We start from the raw sequence: 16,364 nt of genomic DNA on the forward strand, positions 1-16,364 counted from the left end.
TACCCTCACTTAGACGAGACTTGGGGATTCCCCAAATGTTAAACTAAAAAGGTCATACAAATCACATACAAATGAGCAGTTTCATTGCAATATGCAAATTATAATTACGTACAATACTTAACATTAGCAATGATTGAAATAGCTGAAGTGATATTTATACTTGTACTGTAACTTTATAATGTGGTGGGGATCCGTTTCTACACAGGAAGGTAGTATTGAAGAAGGAAGAGCTAATCTAAATGTTACAAATTTAACAAGGTTATGCCTCTTAAGACATGTTCAGAATATATGGTTACATTCCTGTCAGAATGTCTATCTTTTGTTAGTTTATAACTACAGTCTATCTGTTTTGATTTCAAATGTATGCTATATAATATGTTCACTTTGAAAGGTCACAGGTACAACAAAAACGCGACGATAAACTTGAAGATACTTCGATAGATATCTCAAGTTATATAAGAACCTTTACATCTGAGTAATAAACAAATCACTCGTTTTTATTTCGGATATTTATTTTCAGGCCTGTATGCCCCCTGAACCCACTTGCGGGTGGAATTACGTAGAATCAGTTCTTAGCTGATCTCAACGCGAAAAGTATATCCCTACATCCCTACTAAATTTCAAGTCTCTAAGACTTATGATTCCAGAGATTACTTGATGAGTTGGTACTTAGGAGGAAATCTCTTAATCATCTGCATATATATATTTAGTAGTGTCTGAACTCTGTAACTTCGGACGGTGCCGCTAGATGGCGTTAGTAGTAGATTTTTTTATTACTAAGCGGATTCTAGTTCCACGAGCTTTGAGTCCGAAAAAGCTGTTAAAGTCAAAGGCAACAGCACACTGTGATATGACTTAAACAGGGTGCAGTAACCGAACGTACCGCTAGGTGATGACTTCACCGGCATCGCTCCCGGTTTAATCGAGTGTGCGAAAGAGCGCGCGATACGAGCGAGCGAAAGAGATTTGCTCTTATTGTCTGTGCCGATTTTGCTAGTTAGACAATTTGTGTAAATATAAAGCATTTTATCAATTATGATTATTATAAACCTGGACGCCGTGTATAATTTATCTGTACCTACGTCGAGCTATCACATATACAATACATACATACATACATAAGTCGCTCTAGCTACTCCAACCACTGCATATTACATCTTATATATCATAACCTTTAACCTGAGCTCAGTTATGTCCGAGCGCGACACTTTTCTCTTTTTGGTCACGAAAAAATTTTGACAGCCTCTGTTTTTGGATTTCGTTGTAGCTTCTATTTGTTGCGCGGACTTCTTCTAGAAGCTTCTGCACCGCTTTGTTATTGGGCGCGCTGTTGCTGGCTTGCTTCAGATCGACAAGCGCTGCGTCGTAGTTCTTAAGGGCGAAATTCGCTTGGCCCCGCCGGTACAACGCTTTTTCGTTTTTCGGGTCTATTTGTAGGACCTGAGGGAATTATAAATCTACATTAAATCAATTAACAAGTTTTTTCCCGTGACATCGAGTCTGGAAAAGATTCAAAGTGAAGTAAATTATCCGGCATATACCAATGAATTGACAAGTTGTCGTGGTAAAGAACAGTCAAATACAGACGGTGGAGTCTGAAGATTCTGAAGTGAAGACCACGGACCAGCAAACGCAGAATAGGACATCTACTCACAAGGTGAATAGGTGAGCTGATTGAAATCGTTGGGAGACGCTAGGTACTGTACGCTTCCAATCGGTCTTATTTAAGATCTCTAGGGCAGACCTATGTCCAGTAGTAGACATCTTACTTATTTTGCTCCATATTTTTTTAAATAACATTATTTTATCATAATCGGCAAGAAATAAAGAAAATAATGTCCAAAATCTCACAAAGTGGGTTAATAAGTTAGTCAGAATCTGCTGGATACAGACTGCTACCAAAGAAACCCATTAAAGATCTCTGCGGGAAGTCCATGTCAAGCAATGAACGTCTTGCGGCTAAATGATAGTAATGGGTTAACAAGTTTATATTATGTTCGATTTATGATTTGCCGAGAAACCAAAGATCAGACCCGCCACAGGTAGGCGATGGCCTGTACTGGTGGTTGTCTCTCGGTCTCCATGACCTTTGGCTCACGGACTCAGGTTTTTCCCGTTAGTTCGCTAGGTTTTATTAACCCTTAATAGCCTGATATACGAGTGATTTTATTTTAATATTACTGCGTTTGCTTGAGGGTCTAGATGAAGAGAAAAATAGATTTTTTTTTAATTTCGTTGGAAAGAATATTATACAACAGTAAAATTCGTACAGCCAACTAATAAAAAAAAACTAATAGTAATGTGAACATTCGGTTTAAAAGATTGGTATCAAAATTGAAACTCTAGGCTATTAAGGGTTAAGCCTCTCTTTAAGAGGAGGACAGATTTTTCCTCATCATTGGCGAGACTGAGGAGTATGTATAAGTGTTCTTGGGGCCATATACCAATGATGGAGGAACATCGTGTGAGTTTTAGTCTGTGTAAGTGCACTTGAGGCCGTTTCCAAGCGGACCTACCAGCAACTCGAGACATTTTTTAGCGATTACACACGCAAAGTAACATACAAAACTTTTATATTTTAATACTTAATGAATCTTTACATGTTTACAAGGATAATTTGTTTAACATAATTCTTTGTTATTTTCTTTTTTGTGATATTTTATGTAACAATTGCCAATATGCATGCCCGTCTTATTGGGACAAGTATCACAATAGTACTGTGGCGTGCATATCGCGCGCCACTCGCTAACCGCTCCGCCTTTGGACCGCGCCTCGAAAAACGCGTTGCCTAGCAACGAGCTCTTACCAACTTGCCCGCGCAGTCGATCGCATCGCAGTAGCGTCAGTAATGAAACGGATAGATGACAGATGGCGCCACGGTAGTCGCAACAAAAGTTTGCATCGCACTGTTGAGAGTCTCCGCGCTCATTATAACTGCGAGCGGAGGTGTGGTCAACATGAACAAGAAGCTACAGAACTACCTTGTCTCCCACAGTACGTTGTTTGATGTCTTTTGCCAGGTGTACTTCGTTATCACGATTCATGGTAATGGGGATCAAAAACTTTAAACTTTTCTAGACTCTATGCCACGGCTGTCGGGTTCGAACTGTGACCAAAAATGCAGTCCGGTTAGTGACTGCGTACTAATTTCAGATAAGAAAGTTTTATCTCCATTTGAAGGGACATCATTTTACACTAAATAAGATTATACAAAGAGAGCGTAGGAACCCGCGTCGAAGGAACTAAACGTAAACAACTATTGCCGCGCGTTCAACTTACCGCAGCGTACGAAGTGGTGAGCGACAGTTACCTCTCGAGTTGCGGCACAAAATCGCGTGGTGAGTGAGACTCACCTTTCGAGTGCAAAGGGTTAATATATGGTATGCCGCATCCAAAAATCAATTATTAAATTAAATTCATATTACACCTATCCCCCGATTTATACGGTACTTGTTTTATACGTTTTCGCTTTTACACGGTTTTCCAAATAAGTTTTTTTTTTGTTTTAAAAACCGATTTTATTACCGTCTCTCATAATGTAAATATTTCTGCTTCAAACATCGAATCAGCACAAATAACTTCGAGTGATGAAAGTGAATTCGAACTTACGATTCCGAAAAAAAGAATGAGAGTAATTTCTGACAGTGATAAAGGATAATAAAACACCTTTGGTTTTACTTTTAGTTCTTCTGTTTAATGTATTGTAATTAAATAAATAAAAAAACAGTGTTTCCGCAATATATCAAATATTTTAACTTGTCAATGTATTTTATTTTTATTTCTATGTACACCTAAAAATATTGAAAAAAATCACAACTGTTAAATAGCAAAATTATACATTTTCTGCAAGCTTTTTGATTTACACGGTTTCGACTTAAAAATTTTTAATTTTCGATTTACACGTTTTTCTCAGGAACGTATCTACCGTGTAAGGGGGATAGGTGTACTAAATATTAAAATTAATTATTATTTACTATCTAACGCTGTAGACTTTGTACTAAAAAATAAATTAATGTAACATATTTAATAACAAAACTTCATGAATGTTAATAAATAGGTGTTATAGTTAATATCTATGTGTTCACTAACCAACAAGTTTGAAAGTTAGATGAGAAAGAACAAAGAATAAGGTTCACTATCAAACGGTTTAATTTAGAATTTAGCACAGTACAGATAGAAAGAGTTAAAAACTAATTTTTAGCTAAAAAGGAAAACATTAAGTATCAGAAATACGATTTTACAGCCAAGCGAAAGAATACAATGCAAGGCTTATTGCGTTGCAAATGAGTTGGAAAAAATCGCAGCAGCAAGAAGCGTGCGCCCAGCGCCCGAGCATAGCTAACAATGGCGAGCGGCGGCCGGAGATAGCCGAAGTTGACTGATGCGCCGGCGCAGGCAATAGACGCTCGCGTAATGTAGTTACGATCTTTGCATTACTACAGGTACGACCTTTTAGTGTGCATCCTTTTAAGTAGCCTCAATGTAAAAGATTTAAAGTTTTTTTTCTATTGAATGTTGCATAAATTATTTTAGAATTTAAATTTATTTTCCAAAAATTAGATAAAAGAAAATGCGTTTATGCTACAAATTTCAGATTCCGCACATTTTCCTTCACCATATATTAGAAATTTGGTTTTACTTCTCTTAGATCTATTAACACTCTATCCTTATTCTATATAAAAAAAAAAACAAGTTTACCTCAGAAGCGAACCTGATGCAAGCCTTGTAGTCGCCCAGCTTGATGCAGCACGCGGCCATGTTCAACTGGCACTGCAGCGTGTACGTTGCCATAACGTTGTAAACTGAAAGATAAATTACAATGGTCATACACACATATGTATAAAGCTCAATGTAAAAAAAAACTATAACGCTTTTACATCTATTTCAACACGTAAAAAGTTGTCACTGTGAAATATCTTACATTAATTATTTTCCTTTTGGAAATGACACAGTCTAATAAATTCTGGCAGTACAAATTCAGCGGGGACAGATAGGAAATAATAATTAATCTGAACATGTAGTTATATGAATTTTTAAAAAGCCGTTTTTTAATATATTATTATACCGTCATTTCTGAAACCATATATTTTGTATAGCCCACCAAACATTAATTGACCGGCAAACGAGCTATATAATCGCATCCTTTAAAGCTTTCACTCATAAACATCTAGACAGTTTACAACTAAATATGAAAAAATAATGAAAAGATGTTTCAAGACATAATTCTTGAACTTTTAAGTGTTCACCGGCCACCTGACGGTTTTCGAGTGGCGACCACAAGTCGGTAAACGCGGCGTGGGCAGACCCCCCTCCCCCCTAGGTGGACCGTGATGCAATTTTGGCGGCAATACCTAGAAAGCGCCAAGCCTAAGATATCTCTCAAGGTAGCGAAACTCGTTGACTCCTGGAAGTGCTTCAGTTGTGATCGCTGCACACAGAGGCGGCTCTAGCTCGTATAGCGCCCGTGTGCAATGAAGCCCTGGCGCCGATAGGCAGAACCCCCCCCCCCCTCTCCCTCGTGGCTATAACTATTAACTTTTCCACCGTTCCAAGAAAGTTTCTTCATATACAACAAGTTATTTTATAGGTAGGTATAGCTTACGGCAGAATAACACTCATTAAACGGCGAACCTAAGCGGCGAACCGCGATAGATTCCAAGACGATGCTCTTAGCAGTCTCAGGGAATGCCGCGGCGCCCGTGTGCATTGCTCACCCTGCACTATAGGTTAAGCCGCCCTTGGCTGCACACTACTATTTCAACGAATTGGGTAGAAGTGATTTTCGGAAGCCTATACCTATACAGAGATTAAAATTCAAATAATTACTTCTACCGACCGTGCTCGCGTCGTGCGAATTGTAGGTTCCTGTAGGCTTCCGCGGCGTGTACGAGGTACCGCAGGCACTTCCGGTACTTTCGCGCCGCTGCCTTATGCCGTCCACACGCGAACAACGCGTTCCCGATGTTCTTGACACCGCTGATGCTGGACAGCAACTCCTCTGGCTAGAAGAGACACATTGCATGAGCATGTTCTGGAGTGAAGAAATTGTTAAGATCCTCACAAGACACTGGATACAAGTCGCATCCCACTGATACTATTTGAAATATATCGAAAGGCCTATGTCCAACGGTAGAAGTTCAATGCTTAACCCTTAATAACCTAGAGTTTCAATTTTGATACCAATCTTTTAAACCGAATTTTCACATTACTATTAGTTTTTTTATAGGTTGGCTGTACGTATTTTACTGTTGTATAATATTCTTTCCAACGAAATTAAAAAAAATCTATTTTTCCCTTCATTTAGATCCTCAAGCAAACACAATAATATTTAAAAAAAATCACTTTCGTAAATCAGGCTACAAAGGGTTAAATTATGAAATCACTTGGTTTAGTCATTTTACCTCCCAAATATATAATAAATATTTCACTAACATGGACTTAATCTTAAGTAATATCTGAACAATTCGAAGTTGCGTGTATGCTCTTTTAAACGGGATAACGTCGGCCTCCAGTGTTGCCAACTGCAATATTGATTTGGCAAGCTATTGATATGATATTCCTCAAACTTGGTAACTTGCTTCATAAACCTCAACGGACTGTCCATAAACTCAAATGTGGGAAGAATGTTTGGCTGGTTTTGCAAGCATTTTTGTTCTCGTTCCTGAGATGGGTTCAACTATGGCCATTACGGGTTCCTCGTGATCAGCCGCATGCATGTCCTGGCCCTGGAGTGGAGCGTAAACTAATTCTTCGACTCTCTTTATGACGTCGAGACACTATGACGCCGTTGAAGCCGAGAGCGTTCCAGTTGGAGAAGAAGTAAAAAAAAACCGTCGGATTTTATTAGCAGGCAGTAGTTACTGGTAACCTTTAATCTATTTATTTATTTATTTAATATTCTTTATTGTACACGATATGATACATAATATACAGATACAATAATATACAGAAAAGTACAATGGGCGGTCTTATCACACAAGGCAATCTCTTACAGACAACCATAGTAAGGAAAAGATAATAATACTTATAAAGGGTAGTTCACGTGTACAAAAAAATACATATTCACAAACAAATGAACATATACATACATACTTAAACATACATACATACGTATATAACATATATACTTATAATAAAAAAGGTTTAATACATGTTATAAATATAATACAATAAAAACATCTAACTGACTTCGATCAGTATTGGTAATAATAATAATCTATCTCTGCAACGGAAGGTCACCTCTTGTAGGAGTTCCTACGAAAAAAATAGGCATAACCAAAGTCTACCCTTTTATCAGGGTTTATAAAGATAGGGCTATGGTATCCGATACCATTATAGATGGCGACAAGATCGCCGGGAATTCGAGCTGGTGGAGGTCTCAATTTATTGTCCCCTTAAAAGTAATCCCTGGGGAGTACTGCAACACGGAATGGTTCCGCAGTACTGAGGTACAGCGGGGGTACAGGGGAAAGCCTACCTTGCTTACCCGAATGGGGCTTGGCGAAATAGAACTAATAAAGACAATATAAAAGCAAAATAATATAATAATACTGTGACATAGAATAATTATAGAATCTAAGTAAAAATGTGATTTAGAATAACAATAGAATTTAAGAAAATATAAAAAGAAATGAGGAACGAATGAAAGGTGATACAGAGCGAAAGGATAAGACAGTAGAATTGTGGAATGAAAGAAACGACTGAAAGATAATGTGACGTGCGAAAGAAGAGAACGAAAATAAAAAATTCTGTGAAAAATTAAATAAATTTGCACAAAAAGTCCCTGTCCCACAACAGATAGGGGGTACGAGAGGCCCCCAATAGCGGGGGCCATGAAAATAATAAAAAAATGGGACTTGGCACAGTACCGCCGGTTTGATTCAAATTTTAACAACGCACATTAATATCGACCAAAAAACATTCGAAAATTAGCACAAAAATATCGTGAAAAAAGATTCTGCTATAAATATCATTAAGATTAAACTCAATGTTATATTCAATTTAAACTAGGACGTAATTACGTTTGTACTGTTTATTGTTTATATATACGATACATCGCATTATACAACCGATTCCATTGTAAGTACTAAGCACATGTAATTAACTGATTTAATTGAACTGGTTTTTGTTGTTTATTTTGCTTTGAATGCGAAATTGGAAAAACATCGTAATGTACAAGAAATTAAGACGATGAACCAAGGACCCGGAAAACTAGTAATTTTTTAAGAAGCTAAACTTACAAATAAACAATGCTTTATTTTAGGTTACAAAATTTTAATTTTGACTAGTGCATTGTTATAATCGTAGTACCATTCTATAGATGCTCACTGCAAGAACAGGCCTCCCCTAAAGATATCTATGGGGGAATATATCACAATGGTCAAGTTTGCAGGCGAGATGGCGAGTAATAATTATATATTCTTCTGTAATACTTATCTCGTGAAAAATTTCCTTTTCGGACATACTGAAGGAGTCGCAAAAATCTTTAAATCGGGCCGTTAGTTTCACACCCCTGCTTCACCATCTACCTTTAATTGTTCTGTATTTTAATAATAAACATTCAATTGGAAATGGATCTTACGGGAATACTGTCGCAGTTGTGGTCTTCCGGATACTCTGGCAGCTTGTCGCTGGAACCGTCTCTGCAGCAGACGTCCCAATTGTCTGGATCCTCGATCTCCCCACAGTCCATGATGACGCAATCCTGGTAACATGTATCATGGATGTAGACTTCCTTCATAGATTTCCCAAAAATACGTTGGAAGCGGTCTGTATCTAACGCCTTTTTAGTGTATTGTATCTGTGAAGTTTTTGATGTTATCTCTAAGGCTTTTACAGATTCATCGGAAATGAGTTCACGGAACGGAAGAGTCCGTGAACTATACTCATCTAACGTCCGACGACTTTAATATATATTGGCTTCAATTATCCACTTGAAAAAAAAATCGTTTTCAGACACGTCGATATAACCACAGCCAATAAATATGACGTTCAAGAATCGATTTTACCATATGACACATGACTCGATTTTTTTAAATTATTTTCTGAGTAACGTAAATATCGTGTAAAAAAGAGTTGAGTATATGTATCGCGTTTCTGAACGAAATCTGAACCGGCCTTCTCGTTTTTCATCAGTCTTAAGACGCCCTTGAAGAGGCTTTCTCCATAGATTTCCACTAGAAACACTTGGACGCAGATTGCATGTAGCATCTTCCGATGACAATAAGGCAAATACACCTCAACTCAAACAAGATCTATGGTAATAACTAAAGACCGAAAGTTTTACTAATTTCACTATTTTATAATTAATGAAAAATAATGCCACAAAAACATTCGGAGCATGGTGATAAATGTCATCATCAATTTCATCACTTGAGACGTACGTCCACGGCTAAACATAAGCCTTTTTCATATTTTCTAATAGAGTTAGTTGGAAGCGGGCTACAGCCAGCGTCTTCAGCGTGTGTGGACGTCCGTACCGTGGTCTGATGAATGCAAGGTATCTCAACCAAAGGACCCGCTGTTCAGCATTTGAATGATGGCAGAGTTCGCTTTTTTATAAAAAAAAATTATATATGTTATATAAACATAAGAATTTCAAGGTCGGACATAATACAAAAAAGGTTGGAAATCTCTGATATAGAGCCTCTACGGGATTTTACATTGTCGTGACAAAAATGGGTGTTCACAATTCGTTACCAAAATTTATTTGCTTTATGATAGTGTAAAAATAAAATGTTGCCTTAAAATCACTTACTAATGTTGTCAAATAATTTTTATAAAGCTCGTGGACTTGCAAACGTACGAGATACGACTTGTGGTGTATTACATTGCAATCTTGCATGACTTTGTTTGATTCTTCACCAATATAAATACAAATGCCTATGATAAACGTTACTCATTTGTTACAGCCATAATATAAATTTCCATTTAATCTAATCTTCACATTTTTTGTCCAATTCTTGGAATATAATAAATATATAGCTGCTGGTGATCTATGAGAAGAAAAAAATCTGGGAACCTCTGAACCAAGACCAAAGAGTTCAATATACAAGTCCAACTTACGACTGTGGGCCGATCATCTTCGTCTGCATATGACTGGATCTCGACAAGGATACCTATTCCAGCACGGATGCTCCCAAATGCGACGTTCCTGCCGTCCAGGTGAGGGCATGGAACGCTGGTCATGCAGAACTGCGAGCCGTTGGTGTGTGGCCGCCCCTGGTTCGCCATGCTTAACACCCCCGCTTCATGCTGTAAAAAACCTCTTGTTAAACTTCACGTTAAAGAGAGCTAAAATATTCTCTATTTAATAAGGAATAAAGATTTTCATGCCAGATATGGCTAAAGAAGACTAAGAACCTTCCGCCCTTTCGGACCTTGTAAGGTCGTCAGAAGAATCTTCCTTCTAATAAGACCGCCTATTGGAAATCTATGGAACAGTTTTGGTCCAGCAATAGACATTTATTGTAGATTTCCATTGAAGGTTAGCTTAAGAGAAACTAGTGTCCACCAGTTTTAATAAATAAAACAGGGGCCAGCATGACACCTGCAACACCTAATCATAATGATATACTGACTAATCAGACTTTTAAAGTAAATTTTTATTAGTATTCACCTTGGTAGTAATAGTCATAGCATTTAGAATACAATTTAAAACGGTATAACTATATTATTATTGAAAACTTTTAGCATGCGGAGATATAAATATCTCGATGATTTCCAATAATGATAACCTATGGTTTGTTCAATATTGACAATTATCTAGAAATATCTTCCCATTGTAAGCATTGAAATAAACTAACAGATTGATCTATGTAAATATCTATTGTAAATTACTTTGTAGGTATTGGCTACACCATTACAAATACATTGTATACGAAATATAAATAACCTGCAATTGACATGCAATGTATTTACTTTTAATGTCAGCAATATCTATAGACAAGGCTATTATTATCTAACAAAGACAAATTGATACAGACAATATGATAATGATTAAATATTTTACTCTATAATTAAACTTAATATCTCTTTCATAGTATTATTCACTTAAATATATAAATACTGCCAAATGATTTTATATATATCCTATGTAAAGTTACTTCTTTCGAAGGCTTTTCAGCTCATCACTTTTAGAAGCATCCACCTAAGCATTCTCTGGTGAAATAAATAATGTAAAAACCCAAACTAAACAGGACATATGCTATCATCATTATAACTGCCAATAGATGACAACTTTAATGCATGTCTTCCTCAAAGATTGCCACAGTAACAGATCTTGTACTGCCCGCATCTAGTAACATCACCTAACCTTAACTTATTGTTGGTTCAAAGTAGTAGTCCTTCTCAAGCAGCGTCGTCTAGCTTAGACATAAGCTATATTGCATAATAAGCTGATAAGCAAATAAGTAACTTTATGGTTCTCAAGGGAGGACACTAGAAGAATGGAATGTGCAAAAACAAAATGGGAAGATGATATACACATGACCTTAAAGCCCTAATGAACCAGTGTGTAAGAGGGCAGAGTTGAAAATCTTTACCAAGAGACATGCTGAATAGGAACATATAAAATTGTTAAGAGAACTATACAATGTCTTTTGACAAAATTGTAGTGGATTCTGAATAAAGGGCTCTATTATATTTATTATTAACAGTTTGATCTGATACTCTAATCTGATCTGATAGAGATGTAAATAAACCTGTTTAATTTTCTGCCAAATTAAATCTAGTAAAGCTATAAATGTAAGAAAAATGGCACTAATTAATTAAAAAATTAAGAAAATATTGATATGGTAATTAATTTAACATTATCAAATATATCATCATCATTTAGGCTATAAGACATCTACTGCTACACATAGATCTCTCCTATAAATTTAAAATAAGACTGATTGGAAGTGGCCTTCATCCAGTGTTTTCTGATGACCTTAACCAGGTCATTCATTTATCCTCATTGTGGGAGAAATGTGGTTTCCACTCATGGGCCCAGCCACTATTTCTTTACGTTAACAACTTATTTATGTGTAATCTACCTTTAAAGTAAAATTTTCATCTTCAAATGTTGGTCCATATATACTTTCACTGCCGGTTCCATCACCATTAATTATATCACCACCTTGCACCATAAACTGAGATATAGCTGAAAAATATTTAATGTTATTATAGTATTTATCATTTAAACAATTACAGTTCATTAACATAATAATGCTAAAAATCACCTTTATGAAACTTTACTCCCTTGTAATGCAATGGTCTTCCATTCACACCTATTCCTCTCTCTCCTGTACACAAGGCTCTGAAGTTCTCTGCTGTTTTAGGCACAACATCAGCCCTCAACTCTATAACTATTCTACCAGCTGCAAACAAAATTAAAACAGTTATATTAATACACAATCTTTATTTAACATAGATAAAAATTGATACTGGTCTTGAGAAGACAACATTGTGCTAAGGGTAAAAAACAACTATAAAAAAGTTTAGCTGTTTAAATGCAACTTTTTTATAGTTGTTTTTGCAGGAATAATTCATAAATTTTAGCAAAACTTCCTATTTTACTGTGGTATCTCTCTGAATATAAAGTGGTTATATAATACCAGAAAAGTTTTAGTAATTGCTGAACCCAAAAAAGGGATCAGCAAAATGCATCTATGACCTAGAAGCAGAATAAAAGAGACATGAGGACAAGAAGACTGCCCTGAAATGGGACATCTCCCTTAAAGAGATACAAGATTTGAAGAGGCAACCGCAAGAAAAATGGATGGTATACTATGGCAAAAGATAAATAAATAGTATTGTCAATAATGTGACTGCTAGATGTGAGCAATATAGCAAGCCTATTGTCTGTGGGACAGAAGAAGACATTGATAGCATTGCAAGGGGAGACAATTCTTTCCCAGCACTGGACAGTCAGTCTAATTTGGACTTGCATACCATGAAGATTACATTATTTTAATAAGCATGCATTATAGTACAGTTAAAGTAACTTGTGAAACTGTAATCTTCATATCTACATTCATTACAATGTACCTTGGTTATAGATTTATATAATTACCACTGTGAGAAGACTACAGTAATATTTTTTAATTTAAAATAAGTAAAATATTTGAAAAAAAATTCATGTGTTTGAAAAATATGCCTTCATGCAAAAAAAATATATAATCTATGCAGTTCACTTTAAAAAGTTATGTCATTATCCCAAATATTATTATATTATTACAAACAAACAAACCAGGCATTGAGAAATGAGATTTATTCATAAACAATTGTTGTCTATTTATAAACCGACTTAATAACTCTAAAAATAACTATTAAAAATTAATAGCGTGTTATGTCATAAATACTCATGTTACGGCTCTAATATCTGATAGGCGTTGCATTATGCACTTTTAATATAAAACGAAAAGGATTGTTGACAAACCTGCACAAAACTATAAACTACCATACACGAATGAATAATTCATCTCTACAATGTAACGCGACCTCGGCCCACTGAACTAAATATGAAGTCAGTCACTTGGCATAATCATAAATAAATCATTGAAATAATGCACCGCAAAAGTGCAGTGTCTGCGAAATCTATTCATGGATGACAAAATACAGTTGTAGTTAATATAATGTTTTATCCATTTAAATTAGACTAACCTGATTCGCCATCGATTCCAATGTCTAAAAACACTAAAGGATTTCTTTGTTGCAATTTCTGATGGGATCCCGATATCATCTTTTACCAAATCATGAAATTAACTGCCTTAACTTGAATCAATTTATAAAAACCAACAAACAAATAATAAATGTACGATTTTAATTGAAGTTATCATTATTTATTTAAATAAAACGAAATAATATAGTGATAAATAAGAAAAACACGAAGAGGCAAGGACAGCATCAAATCCCTCGACCTACCCCAATCACAGACTGATAAAATAGAAACACACATTAGAGCGCGTAGTGTATACTGTCATTTCATTCATTTTTGGTTAACGTTAAGTTACATCTAAATTTTTAACAGAAAAAAAATTCAGCAACTTAAAATTTGAATATAAAATTATTTATTTAAAACAACTCATATTACTGTATTAATAAAAAAATACTATTATAAGCAATTTAGATATATTATTTTCATAATAAAATTAGATACTAATAATTCTGTTAAAAATATTGGTATCTAATTAAAAACGTCGCTATATTTCAGATAGTACCTATAAAAACAATAAATCTAGCTTATATTTACTTTCTATAGACAATTTTATTTCAGTGTTTCCTTTTTAGTAAGGTAATTACGATTTCGCATCTGTCATTGTCAATAATTGTCAACGAAATATGTCTAATTGCGTCATCACGGGTATCAATAGATACGATGAAGATTTATTAAATTAATGAATAATTGTTAAAGTAAGTACATTTATTTACGCAAAGTGAAATAAATTAAAATAAGACGGTTTTACTTAAGTCCCAAATGTTAGAATACTAAATGTGTATTTTTGCCATTTTCTCTTCTTGGAACATAACTGGAATGTAATTATTTGTTTTTCAGTTTAAACATGTCGTCTTCAGCTATATACATACTGGACGTGAAAGGCAAAGTCCTTATATCGCGAAATTATCGCGGGGACGTCGATATGGGCGTCATAGACAAGTTTATGCCTTTATTGATGGAGAAAGAAGAAGAAGGTATGTTAAGTCCATTACTGCAGACCAGCGAATGCACTTTCGCCTATATAAAGACGAATAATCTATACATTGTGTCAACCACGAAGAAAAATGCTAATATTGCTCTAGTTTTCGTTTTTCTCTACAAGATTGTGGAAGTAATGACGGAGTACTTCAAGGAGCTTGAAGAAGAGAGTATTCGGGATAACTTTGTAGTAATTTATGAATTGTTAGATGAGCTTATAGATTTTGGATACCCTCAAACTACTGACAGCAAAATTCTCCAAGAGTACATAACACAAGAAGGTCATAAATTGGAAATGCAACCAAGGATTCCTATGGCTGTCACAAATGCAGTCTCTTGGAGGTCTGAAGGCATTAAATATCGTAAAAATGAAGTCTTTTTAGATGTTATTGAATCTGTCAACTTACTTGCAAACTCAAATGGTAATGTCTTGCGAAGTGAAATAGTAGGAGCTATAAAAATGAGAGTTTATTTATCTGGAATGCCGGAATTACGTCTGGGATTAAATGATAAGGTGTTGTTTGAGAGCACTGGAAGAGGAAAATCTAAATCTGTGGAGTTAGAAGATGTGAAATTCCATCAATGTGTGAGGCTTTCAAGGTTCGAAAATGATAGAACTATATCTTTTATACCCCCTGATGGTGAATTTGAACTAATGTCATATAGACTGAATACACATGTTAAACCATTAATTTGGATTGAATCTGTTATAGAGCGTCATGCACACTCTAGGGTTGAGTATATGATTAAAGCGAAATCCCAATTTAAGAGGCGGTCAACGGCAAATAATGTTGAAATAATTATACCTGTACCCGCTGATGCAGATTCTCCTAAATTTAAAACAACCATTGGTAGTGTGAAGTATACTCCTGAGCAGAATGCCATAACATGGTCAATTAAATCATTTCCTGGAGGTAAAGAGTATTTGATGAGAGCACACTTTGGTTTGCCTTCAGTAGAATGTGAAGAAGTTGATGGAAAACCTCCGATCCAAGTTAAATTTGAAATTCCTTATTTTACTACATCCGGAATTCAAGTTAGATACCTCAAAATTATTGAGAAGAGTGGTTATCAAGCCTTGCCTTGGGTGCGGTACATTACACAAAATGGAGACTATCAATTGAGAACTAACTAAAGTCATTCTTCAACAAAATTACATTCCTTCTATTTATACTTATTCTATTTTTAAGCATGTAGTAAACTTAAACACTTTAAATATTAATCGTATTATATTCAAAAATGTTTTAGTCTTATCATTGATTGACCTTGTATACTTTATTATTATGTTCATCCTTCTTTTAATAAATATTTTTGACAAAGGCTTGTGTTTGTTATACTTTGGTACCATCACAATACACAAAAAATTTTTTTTAAGTTTTTATTTAATATGTTTGAAATTAAAATTTACTTCACACCCTTTACTCATAAAAATGATTATGTGCTTTACACTCACCAACATTTATATTAAGAAATAATTCAATCATTAATTATGAAACTAGGCAAATAAAAATACACAATTACTTATTTTGATTATGACAGAAGTATTCAATTAAGGACACTAAATATATAAATACTTATATGTGTTTTAATCACAAACCTTAATTATATTGTTTATATATCCTATTACAAAATTATTGCAATCTGTCCTGAAAAAATGTACCTATGTTACATTCGAATGATGCAGTGT

At 35.0% G+C, this 16,364-nt stretch overlaps 2 protein-coding genes across 2 annotated transcripts; one reads left to right on the top strand and one right to left on the bottom strand.

The window, feature by feature from the left end:
* Window positions 1–500: 500 nt before the first annotated feature.
* Window positions 501–13,907, bottom strand: Cyp40 (Cyclophilin 40). Its single transcript, XM_068767132.1, has 8 exons — window positions 13,645–13,907; window positions 12,222–12,359; window positions 12,036–12,142; window positions 10,066–10,254; window positions 8,582–8,704; window positions 5,837–6,002; window positions 4,699–4,802; window positions 501–1,440 (listed from the first exon to the last, which is right to left on the bottom strand). The coding sequence occupies exons 1-8, from the start codon at window positions 13,721–13,723 to the stop codon at window positions 1,186–1,188; spliced, it is 1,161 nt and encodes a 386-aa protein (XP_068623233.1). The 5' UTR covers window positions 13,724–13,907; the 3' UTR covers window positions 501–1,185.
* Window positions 13,908–14,305: 398 nt separating this feature from the next.
* On the top strand, window positions 14,306–15,996 carry AP-1mu (adaptor protein complex 1, mu subunit). Its single transcript, XM_068767131.1, has 2 exons — window positions 14,306–14,394; window positions 14,537–15,996. The coding sequence occupies exon 2, from the start codon at window positions 14,544–14,546 to the stop codon at window positions 15,810–15,812; it is 1,269 nt and encodes a 422-aa protein (XP_068623232.1). The 5' UTR covers window positions 14,306–14,394; window positions 14,537–14,543; the 3' UTR covers window positions 15,813–15,996.
* Window positions 15,997–16,364: the final 368 nt, after the last annotated feature.

Source organism: Battus philenor, unplaced genomic scaffold (assembly GCF_028537555.1).
Source record: "Battus philenor isolate CCGP_79_NKW_IND1 unplaced genomic scaffold, ilBatPhil1.0.hap1 SCAF_22, whole genome shotgun sequence".
Classification (NCBI taxonomy): Eukaryota; Metazoa; Arthropoda; class Insecta; order Lepidoptera; family Papilionidae; genus Battus; species Battus philenor.

Coding starts and splice junctions, on each gene's coding strand:
- Cyp40 (XM_068767132.1), bottom strand. CDS start 13,723: ATGATATCGGGATCCCATCAGAAATTGCAACAAAGAAATCCTTTAGTG. Junction 12,143..12,221: donor GGGAGTAAAGTTTCATAAAG/GTGATTTTTAGC, acceptor AATATTTTTCAG/CTATATCTCAGTTTATGGTG. Junction 4,803..5,836: donor ATTCGCACGACGCGAGCACG/GTCGGTAGAAGT, acceptor TTTATCTTTCAG/TTTACAACGTTATGGCAACG.
- AP-1mu (XM_068767131.1), top strand. CDS start 14,544: ATGTCGTCTTCAGCTATATACATACTGGACGTGAAAGGCAAAGTCCTT.